Below are 16,793 nucleotides of genomic sequence, written 5' to 3'. Positions count from 1 at the left end.
CGTGGAGACATTTCCATTGGAAACTTTCTAATGTCGCTAGCCTTGCTATCTACAACATCTTGCATCAACAAGCACTAACTTTGCTGCTATTATTAACATTTGTCTCTGACTTTTTTGGCCAAGGACAAGTTGGTCCCAGAATGTTTTGCTTCCTCTGGCTCCAGGACAATTTTTTGGCCTGTGTTTTGTATAGAGCCTAGCACAATGAGGTCCATGATTGGGACCCCTAGGCACTATGATAATGCAAATAATTCTTCTTAATAATAAGCCTTATGATCACTCCAATTTATGATCCAAAAGTTGTGCCTGCCATATTGAAAATGATGTTCCTGTGTTTCTGTTCTGGTCTTCCTTCTGATGTCTGTATGTTTGGAACAGGAATGAAAACTTTCCTAATGTGAAAGTGTTGCTAATCAGATGGGAAGCATATCAAAAACATATAAGGCAGCAAGTTCAACCTATCCTGTGATCTTCAACTCACCTTATACACATTTGATTTTCTCTAAGTGAAAATAATTGTCAGCTAATTCTGCGTTTCACTTCATGCTGGAATACCTGAAACATCCAGTGAAAAGTGACCTTTTAAATATTTTCAGAAAAGATTTCTGTGCTTGTGAAAAGTGCTGGAAACTGAATTTCTCTATCCATAGAACTGTTATAATGTGGGCAGTGATATTATTTTTCACATAGGTCAGCCCCCCTCTAGCCAGAGGGCCCTCCTCCAGGGATGAGATAGTAGGGTCAATCGCCAAGCCCCCTCTGTTGAGGCTGCTAATCAGGTTAAATGTTGTGGATACCTGTCCAATTGTGATTACCAACTCCTTTTACATGGGCCATCCATCAGTCATTTGGTGACTATTTCCATTCTAAACCAGTATCCTTGGGGTGAAAGGCTCAGAATCCTTTTTCAAAACTCACAAACATGTCACCCTTCCTCTTTTTACCTTTTTGTGAAACTAAAGAAAAATTACAATTTACTGTTTTCACTGTATGTGTAAAATGTTTTGCCACACCCTCAATTCCACCTCTTTTCATAGCATAAAGACCTAAGGTGAAATCCTGACCCCACTTGAAGTCAATGGGAGTTTTGCCATTGATTTCAGAGGGGCTGGGATTTCTCCCTAGAGCTTTTGTGTTTGTTTATTTGGCAAAAGATTTTCATGCCTTTTTGTTTTTGTTTTTGTTTTAAAACCCACACTATCTCCCCCTTTGAAACACTTTCTTCCAGAAAACTCCCTCAGCAGATGAAATGTCATGAAACTTTGATTTAGGTATATTTCACTAATTTTCCATGTGGCAAAAACAGGAGCATTTTCGATGTTGATGTTTATAAACTGTAAATTTTTTTTAGTGAGGTGAAATAAAGCAAGGAAAGATACAGTCAACTTTTACTTAGCCTTCAAGTGATCCAAAGGTTTGTGGCGGAAGTTAAACCCTTCACACTAATTTCCTTTCTGTAATTCATTTTAAAATGTTTAAAAGAATTGCAACATACCTTGCTTTACATCAGACATAATAAATATTGTTTCTCACACTGAATAAACATATTTCACTCTTTATTTTTCTTCCAGGTATCTGATTTTGAAAGCTTTGTTGGCTCTCTAAATGACCAGGGTTATCTTTTGAAAAAAGGTCCAAGAGTTTATCAACTTCAAACTATGTGAAGGAACCACCACAATGGAAGCAAATGTTCTTGAGGCACAGTAATCCTATTTGAAATGGAATAACTGGTGGACATGGTGCAACAGGAGTCCATTACCCTATAACCTGCAGTCTACTAAGGATATTCCTAAATGTTATACATGTCCAAAGCTTCTATTAGCTGAGACATGACACTCCCAGAAGAACTGCCCTTTTAAAAGCAATACTTTCAGGAATGAGTGACACTACCATATTTACTTCCAGAAGTGTTAACAGAGAAGATCATATTTTGTGCTGCCATTTGGAGGTACTGTAGTTCAAATAAGAGTTATTTGAGACGAGGATCTCCATCATCAAAGATAATAGCAAGAGGAGAATGTGTATTTACATTCATCCTATCAAAGGACAATCATAGATTTTACTTCTAGCTCAAATAACTCATGATGCCTGGTGTTACTTTTTAAAATGAATAGAAATGTTACGGAAAGTATTTTCTCAATCAGAAATGGTAATATTGAAAAGATTTGAGAGTAACCCAGATTTTAGCAGTGTAATTAAATCAATTAAATAGCTTTAGCACTATTTTGAAATGTTTTCAAGAAATTGATAACGTTTTCATGCGGAGGCTCCATGCAATGTATAGTTTTAAGGAACGTGGTATTTAATTGCAAGAAATTAATTTGTTTATTTGAAGTTTCACTTTTGCAGCTTACTATTTAAAGAGCTGTATACAGTACTTGAGCTTTTATTTAAAATGTTAATCTGAAAAAATCAAACTCTAGTTGTACATATTAAATATTATAGAAGTGAAATAGAATGTGTTTATATACATCATTTAAAATCTATTAATTTGTTGATTGAATCCCAAATTTGTCTTTAAATGATATTAAATACTTAATAGCATGGAAATTTAAAGCAATTTTGTCATAAATATAATGTACATTTTGTGCATTAATTTGTATTATTCCTGATGTATGTTAAACTGACTTAAATAAGGACATCCAACAACAGTGAGACAATGTGTGTGTGTATATATAAGATCTGCTACTTTGATGCCTGGTAATCCAGTTTTTTCCTCAAGTAATTCTTCCCATAATACAAATGCAAGATGGGGTACATGTCTGAAATGCTATATATTGAGGTCACTACGAAGATGATGATTTTATCAGAAAGGTGAATATGAAGGCTTTCTGTTTTAAGACTTTGTTTCTGATCTTTTCCATCTTTGTTTCTGTGTTGAGGCAGATTATTACTTATTTAAGAGGAAGCATTGGTTTTTAAACAAATTCAAAGGGGGGAGGGATAGCTCAGTGGTTTGAGCATTGGCCTGCTAAAGCCAGGGTTGTGAGTTCAATCCTTCAGGGGGGCCACTTAGGGATCTGGGGCAAAAATCAGTACTTGGTCCTGCTAGTGAAGGCAGGGGGCTGGACTCAATGACCTTTCAAGGTCCCGTCCAGTTCTAGGAGATAGGATATCTCCATTAATTTATTATTTATTTATTAACTTTCCTCAAATTATGTTTAAAGAAGAGTCCTGTGCCTTGAGATGAAATCCCAGAGTGTGAAAGAGAGATCTAGGATCCTCTCACCAGCGAACAGTTTAAAGCCCCAATCCTGCAAAGGGATCCAACCGAGCAGTTCCTTTACTAACATGGGAAATCAATGGAATTATTTGTAGGTATAAGGATCTATCCATTAGGAACCCTTCTTAGGATCATGACCTAACAGCAAAAAGGCAAATGAGGGGTAATTTCAGTTATAGCTCTTCATTTAAAAAACAAAACACCAACAAAGTGTTTTTATGACATTTTATTTGCTTGAATCTAAAACTGGAAATCCTGATTGTTCTGATTTCTATTTATTGTGTATGACAATTCCCTAATGCTAAAGAATCCTTGTGCAGTATATCGACTGCATTGACTATCTAGTTCAAGATTTGACTGAAGACATATTTGATCTTCTGTTATCAAATACCTTAATATTTTCTGGGTCTGTACAATTAATCTGCTCAAAAAACTGCAAAATTCTCATAGCCAGTTTTTCATACTGTGATTTTTTGTTTTTGTTTTTAGAGAGGCTACTTGTTTGTGTAGAAGCTTCTATTGGCTTTGGTCATCTAGCTGTTAACACAAATGTACTGTAACTCTTCTGTAGCCTACCTTATGATTGAATTGTCCATGATGTAATTCAGAAACTGATTTATCAACTGTGGAACAGTTAATGAAGGGACAAAAACAGTGCATGAGTTCATTAAAGGTCTAGTCTAAAGCCCCCTGCCGTCAACGGAAAGTCTCACCGACTTCAGTTAGCTTTGGATTGCATTCTTGTAATTTTTCTTGAGCCCTTGTAAACAATGAAAAGGCGAGAGTGGCACTTAACATTTCAAAAAATCTTTAAGCTACTCACTAGTGCTTCAGTATCAAAGCCCTGGCACGTACTTGATATCATACACCGGTTTGAAGAGTGAGATACTTTAAGACACAAATATGCAACACAGGAGCTAAGAGCAGGGTCCTAATATGTATATTAACTCTTAAGGGGCAGTGAGTTTCCAAGAGTTTGGCTGTTGCAAGCTGGTAGCAGGCAGCCCTTAAACAAACTGCTCCGGGGCTGGGCTGAGCCCCCTGCGTCTCCCCACCCCCCAGGCAGGCAGCATGCAGGCTCCTACCGTGCTCCTGACTCGCGCCTGCGGGGAGGAGCCGCAGGACCAAAGGCGCGTGTGTGCGCCTTTAACAGCCGGGAGGAGGGGAACAAGAGGCGATTGCCGTAAAGCATAAAGGCAGCTGTCGCAAAAGTCGCAAACCCACCCTAACGCCTTCAGGCAGGCATCTGTCCGGTGAACGGAGGCTGAGGCGCGGCTGCCCCCTCCCCTGCATCTGGCCGGGCTGAAGTGCGCCCAGCGCCCTTACGGGGGGAGGGGGTGGACGCCGCTATGTTGGCTGCCGCCTGGCTGGGCAGGTGCTCCTGGGGGCTCCTGAGAGGCGCGAGCCGGCCCCTGGGGGGCAGCGGCGCGAGGCCGCTCGCGAGCCGGTCCCGGGCGACCGGAGGCGGCGCCTGGGGCGGAAACAGCCGCCGCGGCTTCTGCCTCGTGCTGGGCTCCTCCCCGCTGAGCGGCCTCGCGCCGCGGGCGCCCTCCCCCTCCGGCGCGAGGCGGGAGCCGCGGCTGCTGCTGCGCGCGCCCTCCCCGGCCCCGCTCTCCCCGGAGCGGCTCGCGAGCGGCTCCCCGCGCCCCGGCGGCCGGGGCCTGGTCAGCGCGCAGCGGCGCCCGCTCCCCGCCGGCGGGGACAGGCCCCCGCCGAGGCGGCGCAGCGACGGTGAGGCCGGCCCGCCGGGGGACGCGGCGCGGAGGGGCCGAGGAGCCGCCAGCGGGTACTCGGAGCTGGTACGTGCTTGAGAAGAAGATGCTGCCGGGCCCGGGGTCAACACTCCTCTTCCCCCCCCCCACGCAGCCGCCTCCGCCTGGCCCGATCCCCTGTCCCCCGGCCGCCCCGAGAGCCACAGCCCCCTGCCTGGGGAAGGATCCTCCCACCGTGTCCGCCTTGTCACCGACCTGCCCCTGGGCCCCCCTGCTGCGCCCGCCTGGCTCCCCAGCCCGGTGTTGTTGCTAACAATGCCCCGGAGTAACCCGCCAGGGGCCTGCTAGTAACTGTCCCCGTTGTACCGGTCTAGGATCGTGTCCGCCCTCTGCTCTTCCCTCAAAATCAAATCCTAGTGAAGACGTGAGTTTTCACCACAGTGAGCAGGTGGAGTGTAAAAACGGAGCTTCCCCCATCTCTGCCTGCTAAGTCGCATGACAACTACAAACTGCCCTGTCTTTACTAGGATTTCACATCCAATTAGTGAACTTGAGTTGAGCGCACACCCTTTTCCCTAGTGAAGGCATAGCTTGTGGGTCCAGCGGTAGGGAATTCCTGAGCAGCCAGAGGTTTGAGTGATCTAAGTGAGGTTTATTAAGAATTTAGCTAAATGAGATTCATACAAAAGAATCCGTTTGCATAAGGTACCTAATCTGCAGTTCTGCCAAAGCCCATCTAGACAGGTTCACTGAGGACTCGGTTACATCGACTAATGTATTCTCTGGAAATGTAAGAGATTTCCTTCTCCCTTTCCAGTAGGCCATACTTGCTAGCCTCTTATCTCAAGTCTCCTATGCCATTTTTTTCCTTACTTGACTTCACACACATTAAATTTTCCAGGTTTCTTTGGTGCACTTGGTTTATTATCTTACCAGGCACCCCGAACACAGTAGGTTCCCCCTATTTTTTATGCCATGTCTGTTCTATATCCGTGATAGTTATCTGTCCTGTGTTTTATATTTATGGAATAAACAGTTTTGGTTCCTCTCTTTCATAGTCCATATTTACAGCTTAATCAGTTCCTTTGCAGACGCATCTATTACAGTATTTATTTTTTTGCATATATTTCAGTTTTGTCCCAAAAATTCCCCATTCCTTGGGCATCTGTTCTTTACTCACCTGCGCTTAGTTTTGCATGCTAAGGTTGAAGCTGAAGATGTTAACATGAAACCAACTCAGTCTACCTTTAAAGATACAAAGCTTATTTAATTCTGCTAATTCATTAATATTAATTTATATGTGATGGGGAGTTAGAGTTTAAAACTAAACTATCACAACACTTGGAGCTAATGACAGCTCAGTTTTATCAAATAAAAAAATTCTAATAACGAGCATTACACATTTTGAAATTTTTCTTTTCTAGCAAACTTACCAAGATGCATTTTGCATGTTTTAATATAAATTGTTCTTTTATTATTTTTTTTTAAAAAAAGGTTTGGTTGCTCATTGGTGGTCAAGTATCAGAATAAAATGGCACATGGTATTGGAGCTGTTCAGGCTCCCCTTCTTGTCTCGGTTATAGGTTCAGGTCTGGTCAAGAGAGGTTTGATGTTTATTTCCCAGTATTTCAAGGCATTCTGGCAATCCAGGTTTCAATCAAATATGTATTTACCTTGAATATTCAAATCACATGCAAGGCTTGACTGATTTCTTTTTTTAACATTTTCTTATTTTCCAGTATGAAAACCCATGGACGATCCCAAATATACTTTCTCTGGCAAGAATTGGTTTGGCTCCAGTTTTGGGTTATTTGATTGTAGAAGAAAATTTCAACATTGCATTGGGTGTTTTTGCTTTGGCTGGGATAACAGACTTGGTATGTTGCATAACAGAGTTTTGAAATGTATTTTGTTGTTTTATAATTTAAAATCACACTTACTGCATCATGTATAAACAGTTTGCTAATTCTCTTAAAATTTAAGTCAGTATTTTGAAATGAGATCAGCTAGTATACTAATTATTTTGTAGAAATGCCTGAGAAAGCCATGATGACAAGACAGGGCCAGATTCTGCCACTCATTAAGGCTGCTTTGTGCTGCTCTGTTGGTGCAAAACAGCCTTAAAGATTCCCTAAACAGGTAACTGAGAATCCCCCAGTGAGTTGTGTATAAACTGTATTTACGCATGCAACTGGCTGCTTGCAAATGCAGATTAAGAATTTCTGCATCCAGAAGAGGTAATTGTGTATGCAGATTAGATAAGTTTCAACAGTGCCATGCGAATGCCTTTTCTCACTTTCAGGTGACATTGTAAACAAGAAGCGGGCAGTGGTATTTCCTGCAAATGTAAATAAACTTGTTTGTCTGAGCGACTGGCTGAACAAGAAGTAGGACTCAACTATCAGGGGGTAGCCATGTTAGGCCTGGTCCACACTACCCCCCCACTTCGGACTAAGGTACGCAATAACGTAGCTGCATTCGAAGTACCTTAGTCCGAACTTACCGTGGGTCCAGACGCTGGAGGCAGGCTCCCCCGTCGATGCCGCGTACTCCTCTCGCTGAGCTGGAGTACCGGCGTCGACGGCGAGCACTTCCGGGATCGATCCCAGAACATCGATTGCCTGCCGTCGGACCCGGAGGTAAGTGTAGACGTACCCTTAGTCTGTATCTACAAAAACAACAAGGAGTAAAAACCCACGAAAGTTTATGCCCAAATAAATCTGTTAGTCTTTAAGGTGCCACCAGACTCCTTGTTGTTTTTGAAGAAGTAGGACTGAGTGGACTTGTAGGCTCTAAAGTGTTACATTTTTATTTTTGAATGCAGGTTTTTTTCTTACATAATTCTACATTTGTAAGTTCAACTTTCACGATAAAGAGATTGCACTACAATAGTTGTATTAGGTGAATTGAAAAATACTATTTCTTGTTTTTTACAGTGCAGATATTTGTAATTAAAAATAAAGTGAGCACTGTACACTTTGTATTCTGTGTTGTAATTGAAATTAATATATTTGAAAATGTAGAAAAACATCCAAAAATATTTAAATAAATGGTATTCTATTATTGTTTAACAGCGTGATTAATCACGATTAATTTTTTTAAATTGCTTTACAGCCCTTCTGATAATACTTTATAACTTTTTAATTACCTGCGTTATATTCATTTTGCTTATCACATATCCTGGTGTAACCGTAGTAGATGCTGATTTTTTTTTCTAGCTATCAAACATTCAAATATTAAACTTGTATTTATAGTTGGATGGCTTTATTGCACGAAACTGGGCCAGTCAGAAATCTGCTTTGGGAAGTGCCCTTGACCCGCTAGCTGATAAAATTCTTATCAGTGTCCTGTATGTCAGCCTCACTTGTGCAAGTCTTATTCCAGGTAAGATCGTGTTAAATTCATGTATTTTTATTTTTTTCATAAGATAGTACTAAATAGTATGGAGAAGTGGACTTAATGCAGGAAGACACTTCTTATGTTGTCAAGGAGGAAAACTAGTTTTAGCTTACAACAGTTTTGTCAATTGGGTTTTACTGTTGGCTGTTTAAAAGAAAGTTTAAAGAACTTTATTTAAATATTAAATCATAAAATTCTGACTTACTTTTAATTCTGTTTTGCTGTTGAGCACCTGAACAGTCTCTGTCACTAGGTTCAGCTTCAGCAGTAGTTTGCTCTGTTTTTAACAATGAATAATTTTATTGCACTTTCCACTCATAAAACTCACATTTTAAAAGAAAACATATGTCATACACAACTACATCAAACCACTGTTCTGAGACTGATATTTCTCTCTTTATCAATCTCTATGGTAGACTCTAGTTTTCCAATCTGAAATGGGATGACTGGGGCCACCCTTGCCAGTTAATTCAGATTTGTCTTGGCTGCTCTGGAGTTCATGCTTACTGGCAGTTATTGAAAATAGATGATGATTCTGGCAGGAGAGTGTTTTTCTCTCCACAGACAACAGTGGAACCAATTCACCTCTGCCATCTGCATGGGTCTGACTGTGCAGGAAAGGTGCTGGTTGCAGGAAGTGCTGCAGGATAATGTAATGCTCTTCTGATACCATTAGATGTTGCCACTGAATGCTAAATCATACATTTTTGCCTCCTACCCTCCCCCCTGAAATTTGAATTGCTTTTTATTTAGATGGAAAAGACGAATAGTTAGTATTTTCTTTGTGTTAATGGGGATTGCACATGTGAACATGTAGTAGTGGTATATCATGGTGGACTTTGTCTATCTATAGCTAAAAACCTGTTTAAATCAAATTTTTCAAATCCAGACAATTTCTTCTATATTTATATTTTGTTGATTTGTTTTTCAGTTCCACTGACTACTTTGATCATTTTGAGGGACATAGTGCTAATTGCTGCTGTTTTTTATGTGCGATACAAAACGCTGTCCCCACCGGTAAGTGTGTGGCTTTAAAACAAATTGTGGATGGACATGAAATCAAATAGGTTTGGACTTTGAATAGGTTATCTGTTAGGATGTATCTATAGCAGGGGTAGGAAGCAGCAATTACTTAACAAACATATTGGCCAAAGCTTTGTTATGCAGCTTGATGCAGATCCAAAACTTAGGGGGAAATAGTGAAGATTTACCTGGCAAGAGAACAACAACATTACATATGAGACTATGAAATTTAGGACACCATAAACTAATATTTTACAAAATAAAATCCAGCAATTCTATCAGGGCACAAAAGCAAGGTTCCATCACTTCACTAGTTATTAAGTAACCCTTTTATTGTCTCTGTATTGCCACTTGTATTGTTATATTTCGGTTTAATGTCTTACATAGTTTTTTTAAATGTCAGTTTGTCAAAGAATAGATTAGTGTAACTGTTTCTCCAGTGCTGTGAGTGATTTTCTGTAGTGTGTTCTTTGTGGAGATTTGTTTCAAACACACACATTAAACATAAACAACCTTTATCTTTCTTTCACAGAGAACACTTAGTAGATATTTCAACCCCTGTTATGCCACTGCCCAGTTAAAACCAACTTTCATCAGCAAGGTAAAGGTGATCATTTATTATAAATTACTGTTTCTTCAGCATCCAGGAGCTTTCACCATTCTGAAGCACTCTTAATTTTCTGACTGCTGTCTTCGGCAGCACTTAATTAGGGCTACCATACGTCCGGATTTCCCCGGACAGGTCCGGCTTTTCGATCTATAAATAGCCGTCTGGGGGGGATTTCTAAAAATCTAAAAATGTCCGGGATTTCCCCCGGTCGGCTATTTATAGATCGAAAAGCGGCAGCCAAGCGCCGCTCGGCAGCCAAAGCCCCTTCCCGGCTCCCCCCATCCCCTGCAGCCTTAGCACGCCGTCTGGCCCGGCAGCTGTTTTCCTCCTCTTCCCCTCCCCTGAACGCTCTGCCCCCCTGTTCCTCCCCCTCCCCTGCTTCCCGCGAACATCTGATTTGCGGGAAGCCTGAAAAGAAGCAGGGGCAGGCGGGCAGCAGCAGGTAAGCTGGGGCGAGGAGGGGGGACGCGAGGAGGAGGGCTCCGGGGAGGACCGGCTCGGGCCCCAGGGCGGTGGCCCTGGTTCCGGCCGAGCGTGCCGGCCCCGGCCCCAGCGGCTCGGGCCCCAGGGCGGCGGCCCCCGTTCCTGCTGAGCGCGCCGCCCCCGGCCCCAGCGGCTCGGGCCCCAGGGCGGCGGCCCCGGTTCCGGCCGAGCGCGCTGGCCCCGGCCCCAGCGGCTCGGGCCCCAGGGCGGCGGCCCCCGTTCCTGCTGAGCGCGCTGCCCCCAGCCCCAGCGGCTCGGGCCCCAGAGTGGCGGCCCCGGTTCCGGCCGAGCGCGCCGGCCCCAGCGGCTCGGGCCCGGCTCGGGCCCCAGGGCGGCGGCCCCGGTTCCGGCCAAGTACCTCCGGCCCGGCCCCAAGCCCCGCGACCCTGGCCGGAGCGCCAGCTGGAGCTCTGGCCGGGGCGCAGCCCGATTCCTGGGCATTTGTTAAAGCCGGCCCTGGTCGGGGGGTGTTCGATGGGTCGGGAGTTCTGGGGGTCCTGTCGGGGGCGGGGAGCAATTGGATAGGGCATGGGAGTCCTGGGGGTCTGTCTGGGGGCGGGGATGTGAATATGGGGTGGGGGTGTGGATAAGGGTCGGGGCAGTCAGGGGACAGATAGGGTCCTAGGGGGGCAGTTAGGGTGGGGGGTTCTCAGGAGGGGGCAGTCAGGGGACAAGAAGCAGGGAGGCTTAGATAGGGGGTGGGGTCCTAGGGGGCAGTTAGTGGCAGGGGTCCCAGGAGGGGGCAGTCAGGGGACAAGGAGCGGGGGGGGGTGTTGGGAATTCTGAGGGGGGCAGTCAGAGGGTGGGAAGTGGGAGGGAGTGGATGGGGTGGGGCGGGGCTAGAGCGGGGCTCCTCCCCCCCGTCCTCTTTTTTGATTGTGGAAATATGGTAACCCTAACTTAATACTGACACATTCTTATATAGGGCTTTATTCCACAAAGTCCTGAGTACTCTGGGTGTGATCCAGCAAAGCACATGTTTAATTATAAGCACATAAGTTGTCTGATTAACAAAGCAAACGTTCAGCAGCTATATCTCTAAACTTGTATTTTGCCTGGTTTTCCATATATTGGCTAAGGTTATCGATAACCTCTTAAGTAACGTGTAGGACATGAGTGTGGTAAAGTTCTATTTCAGTACAGCCACAACTTATATTTAATTTTTACCAGATGAACACAGCAGTTCAGCTAATCTTGGTGGCAGCTTCTTTAGCAGCTCCTGTTTTTGATTACATAGATAGCATATATCTACAGACTTTATGGTAAGTTACATTTTTATTTTTTGTGATATCTGTAATGTACTTGTAAAGAAACTAACAATTCCGATTGAATTAAAAAGTTAAATTCGTGGAACAGAAGGGTCTGCCGCAGTAAGCCTAAATTAGGTTACAGACTTGTATGGTTGAACTCTTCCAGATGACATTTTCTTTTTGGCTGAAACAGAACCAAGCAATATATCAGTGCTTAATTTGTTATGAGAGAAATAGCTAAACACATGAGGAAGCCAGTCAAAACCCAAGGATGAAAAGTTAAGAAACTAAAGTCTTCCAAATCAGCATGAAGGCGTCGCAGAAGGTATGCACATCCCTAAATTAAAATACATACATAAATGTGGAAAGGTCAGGAAAAATCTGATATTGTTACATGGAAAGTTATGGCATTTTTTCCAGTTAAAAGGGTTTCATTGCTAAAATTGTAGCACAAGTGATGCCAGTAGAAATGGACAAACTATGGCAGGTAAAACGAACTAGAAATTGACTAATTTGAAGAGCAAATAACTTTTAAAAAAAGAAGTTCTTTAAGTATCTCTGAAATAAGATGCTTGAGGGAGTCAGTGATGTCTACTAGGTTACCAGGGAGTATAGGTGCAATCTATGAGAAAAAGAACACAATGGTTTATTTCCATCAGTCTTTCCTGGCATAGCTGTTGTCACAGTTCAGGGCAACTGCACCTGTATTTTCCCTGCATGGGCCCTCAAGGGCACCCCCTCTAGGCTCCTAGTTCCTCAGCCATCACTTCTTTTTGGCAGAGACCCTCATGTTTTTCCAGGCTGCAAAGTTCCCTATCTATACTGTGATATTACCAGCAAGCCAGATTGACTAAACACACCAGTGTCTTTGCTTTGCTTTCTCTCTGAAGGTTTACGAACAGTATAATTGCCAGCAGTTACAAGTTACCACACAGCTCTTTAGAAGCAAGCACATTTATTCTTAAGGTGAAAGCATTACAGAGAACACACAAAAAACAATAATAGTTCTTATGCACATGCTAAAAGCTCACCACAAGTTACTTATCAATCTTATAGGGCCTCAGTAGGCCAAAGTCCTTTCAATCTTTCCCAGGAAGAATTGGGACTCCCCTTGGACAGTTTGCTGGATCAGAAAGAAGGCCCTGAGTCAGTTTAAACTCAGGCTGGGCATCCCAAAGTCCTTTCTTTGTCAGTTGGTCTCTGGTGAATCCAGTTTGAACTAGTATATATGAGCCTTTCTAGGTGGTGTGGTACTTCTCTGGAGGTGTTACAACGTGAGTGAATTTGCCTAATCACCCCTACTGTTCTTCGTTCCTGGAAGAGCTGTGGTTTCCCTTCCCTGGGAAGTCCCTGACTCACGATACATAAACTTAATATAGCAAGATCTCCCAAAGATATTGCAGGAAATTGCCCAAGTCTCTCACAGCTATTTTCAGGTATAAAGGTGAGACACTGTCAATTTAGGATGTTTAGAAAAAATTGATAATTTAAATTGCAACAAGTGATCAGACTAGATGGTATTTGTCCATGAATTCTAAAGGAACTTACTATAAGAATGAAGTGGCTGAGCAGTTAATAGAAATACACAATCTACTATTAGTTAGAAACTATACTAAGGTATACTGGATCCACCAGTTCTTATTTTTTAAAAGGTTCTGAGGAATTAGTGACCTTTATTTCAATAACCAAGTAAATATGTTGAAAAATATACTTATTAAAAGCTGATACTATATGGAAGCAAACTGGGATAGTTTCTGTAAAGGGCATTTTTGCTCTCACATATTAGGATTCTTTAAAAGTTAACAGAATAGTGAATAAAGGAGAACTGGTAGATATAACTTACCAGAATTTTTAAAAGGTCTCACAAGAGTTAACTATAAAAACAAATTAGATTATACTAGTTTTAGAATAGAGATTTGACTATTGCTTGTGTAGCCATCATCGGAGTGCAATTGATTGAAACAGTAGCATTATGTATATTTTAAGATGTAGCAAGCAAGAATTATTATCTTGATTTTAGTTTGGGGGGCGGTTTTGGTAGCAGTTGTCATGCATATATTTTTAAAAACAAGCAAACAAGAAACCCTTGGAAGTAATCCATTTGGTCTGGGAATAGTCTTTCAGTGTCAGCCAGTTCTCAAGTTGGTGAACACTGCAGATACACTGAGCCAGATTCGTCCCCCACTTTTCTGTTGCAGTATAACTGGATTAAAAATTCAGCCCAGTACATGATGAAGTCTATGGTGAAGCAGACTACTGAACAATGAAGTTTGCTTATGTGAATACGCTTTGCTTTGCAGTGAGGTTTAGTTTTGAATATGAGATTTGTTGTTTACAATCAAAGTTAGTCATTAAAATGAGAAGGGGCGGGTGAGAATTTCCTTAATCACACTTTCTTCAACCTTTGACCTCAGTCTCTGTGGCTAGCATAGGCTGTCCCATAATATACACACTCAGATTGTAGCAAAGAATAGGGAAACCATTTAAAATACAGCTTGGGGCATTATTCAAATATTTAGGCACAAAGAAACTAATTTATATTAACCATTTCCCCCCCAAAGGTGCATTACAGCTTTCACAACAGCAGCGTCTGCATACAGTTATTATCATTATGGTCGGAAAACAGTCCAGGTAATAAACAACAAATGAAATGTTACAGAAAGGACCATCTCCTGACATCACTGTTTTCTATATTGCAAAGGACAATATAACTGGCCTATGAATAAGAACTCTGTTTTTCCTTAGGACAGTTGTTTCAATTCAAACCATGTCATCACAATTGGACTGATATGAAGTAAAAATGAAGTCTGATCATGTACTGTAAATGTATTGAATTTTCAATGTATTTTTGAAAGTTATAAATAAAAATATAATTGTTAAGAAAAATCACAGTGTTCTTAAAGGCACTTTTAAGTCACCAGTGGCTGTCCTGCATTTTGAATCTTGTATCTCTTTTTATATTGCTTTTCAGAAGCTAAAGTTTGCACAATTCCCGCAGAATTGGACAGTATATTAGATTCTAATAGCGTGCTGACAAAGCTCCCTTTTCTTCTCAGATCTAGTACGCATGGAGTTATAAAGACAAACTGTTGTATACTGTCTCAAGACAGAATCACTTACTAGGATTTACTAAATATTATAGTTTGCTGCAAAGGAAAGCATTAAATCACTAGGGAATGATACCTTCAGAAACGTAAAGTGCTCCTTTTTTTTTTCTCCCAGGTTTTTAAATCCTCATTGTGATATGAATAATAGTCCATACAGTATTTCAGAGTTATTCTCTTCAGTAAAAATACCAAGGTAACTATCTGTCCCCAGAGAGAAGGTTCTAGTGACATTAGGGCTCATGGTGTAGTGTCACAGACGTAGATAAATTGAGTTCTTAAATAGAAGCATGTTTCTAGTACTGCTAGTTGATAGTGGTTAAGAAACCAAGGTACTGAACTTCCTGTGTGAACTATGCTGGCTATTTTAAAACTGCTTGGTCAGTTTGAGATCTTCTTGGAGCAGAAATATCAACGTAAATAGAACTGAGAAAAATCAAGGCATTTTAAATGCTTGTCCAAATCACTGGATTCATTAGAAACAGTTAAAGCGGCATATTCTGTGCGTGATTCTCCTATATCTCTGACTGCGTTGTTTATCAGGCATTGCTATAATCTCAATTTACTACCTGTGATCAAAGAATAGAGCAAAACTATTTAAAGTTACAGACTTAAACGCCTGTTCCTTGCTTATACTCTGATAGCTACAAAAAGTATCGGACAAGAGATTTCATATTAACAGTAATGAAATCTTCTTATTAAATACCTTGGAGCCAGATGTGTGTTTTGCATGTAGTAGCAAAGAACTGAGGTGTGAAGAGGTAAAGTAACTGAAAATAGGTAATATATGTTGGACTATGGTGCTCTATCACCAAAAGTGAATTTATTGTAGACACATACTGATTTTGAGGGGGTGTGGTTGTAGGTGTGTATATAAAACATTTTAATTTTTTCTTTTAACTTGTATAGAAATGGTTCACAGATGTTTAATTTTTATTCAATGCCTGTCTCTTAGCTATCACCATATACAGCAGTCCAAATCTCTTATTTGCAACTGAAGGATAAATGTAAAGCAGATCCTATAAAATGTTTCTTCTTAATGTGCACGTTTGGTTAATTGGGAGTATTGTATTTCTTCAGCAACACAATTTTAAAATGGAGAGATGACAAAGTCCATTCAGGTTGTTCCTTTTTTTGTTCATTACCACCATGTCAAGTATAGTGAGGTACACCTGAATATGATGTTCCGGTAGGGAATGGCAAAATGTTAAGGCTACTGAAGGGATCATGTCAGCATGCAGGTGCCTCAGCACATTTATGAATACAATGGCTACACCGTTTCATGATTTGTCTTTGTATTTAGTTTATTGTACAGTTATTTGGAGTTGTCTCCAAGGTATTTATATTAAATGAAGTTGTTAAACAGTGCAGAGCTGTTGGCTGTTTCTAGCATGTACATTAGTTGCTCCTTCTGTCCTTACTGGTTTATTCTGGATATTAACTGCTGCTAATAAAACATAGCTAAGGTACAGAAATGCTACTCCACCTTACCCATGAGAACAATCATGGACTCAGCATCCCAGCTCTTTTTGTTGTGCAAAAATAATCACCTTGGGGCATACATCTGAAAAGCAACTGAGTTCAAATGGCTGTATTTGTCAGGATGAAAGCTGTCCTTATTGGTACATTCTGCAAATGAAGAGTCTTTGAACAAGTAGTGACCCCCTAGAGTGGCACAGTTATTGGCTGCATTTCCACGTTTCATGGTGGTGAGAAACAATTTAATGCTGCCTTGGTTTGTTTTAAGTTCATTCTTTTCACGAGAGATTGGATTGACAGGGGGAAATAGTTTAGACTCTCTCTGCAGACACATACACCGTGACCCGCTATAACACGAATTCGGATATAACACGGTAAAGCAGTGCTCTGGGGGAGCGGGACTGCGCACTCCAGTGAATCAAAGCAAGTTCAATATAACACGGTTTCACCTATAACGTGGTAAGATTTTTTGGCTCCCGAGGACAGCGTTATATCGAGGTAGAGGTGTAG

The 16,793-nt window shown here is 41.7% G+C and overlaps 2 protein-coding genes across 2 annotated transcripts in view; both read left to right on the top strand.

The window, feature by feature from the left end:
* Positions 1 to 1,664, top strand: part of MCM8 (minichromosome maintenance 8 homologous recombination repair factor) — a 30,354-nt gene extending 28,690 nt beyond the window's left edge. The window contains exon 18 of the mRNA XM_065401496.1: positions 1,572 to 1,664. Within this exon, the coding sequence (XP_065257568.1) occupies positions 1,572 to 1,664 (93 nt within the window). The remainder of the gene's footprint in view (positions 1 to 1,571) is intronic.
* Positions 1,665 to 4,572: 2,908 nt separating this feature from the next.
* On the top strand, positions 4,573 to 16,166 carry CRLS1 (cardiolipin synthase 1). Its single transcript, XM_065400618.1, has 7 exons — positions 4,573 to 5,022; positions 6,675 to 6,812; positions 8,190 to 8,319; positions 9,266 to 9,351; positions 9,890 to 9,958; positions 11,621 to 11,712; positions 14,262 to 16,166. The coding sequence occupies exons 1-7, from the start codon at positions 4,573 to 4,575 to the stop codon at positions 14,347 to 14,349; spliced, it is 1,053 nt and encodes a 350-aa protein (XP_065256690.1). The 3' UTR covers positions 14,350 to 16,166.
* The last annotated feature ends 627 nt before the right edge of the window (positions 16,167 to 16,793 follow it).

The sequence above is a fragment of the Emys orbicularis genome, chromosome 3 (genome assembly GCF_028017835.1).
Source record: "Emys orbicularis isolate rEmyOrb1 chromosome 3, rEmyOrb1.hap1, whole genome shotgun sequence".
NCBI lineage: Eukaryota > Metazoa > Chordata > Testudines > Emydidae > Emys > Emys orbicularis.
This window is presented reverse-complemented; position numbering and strand designations above follow the sequence as displayed.

Coding starts and splice junctions, on each gene's coding strand:
- CRLS1 (XM_065400618.1), top strand. CDS start 4,573: ATGTTGGCTGCCGCCTGGCTGGGCAGGTGCTCCTGGGGGCTCCTGAGA. Junction 6,813..8,189: donor TGGCTGGGATAACAGACTTG/GTATGTTGCATA, acceptor TTGTATTTATAG/TTGGATGGCTTTATTGCACG. Junction 11,713..14,261: donor ATATATCTACAGACTTTATG/GTAAGTTACATT, acceptor TCCCCCCCAAAG/GTGCATTACAGCTTTCACAA.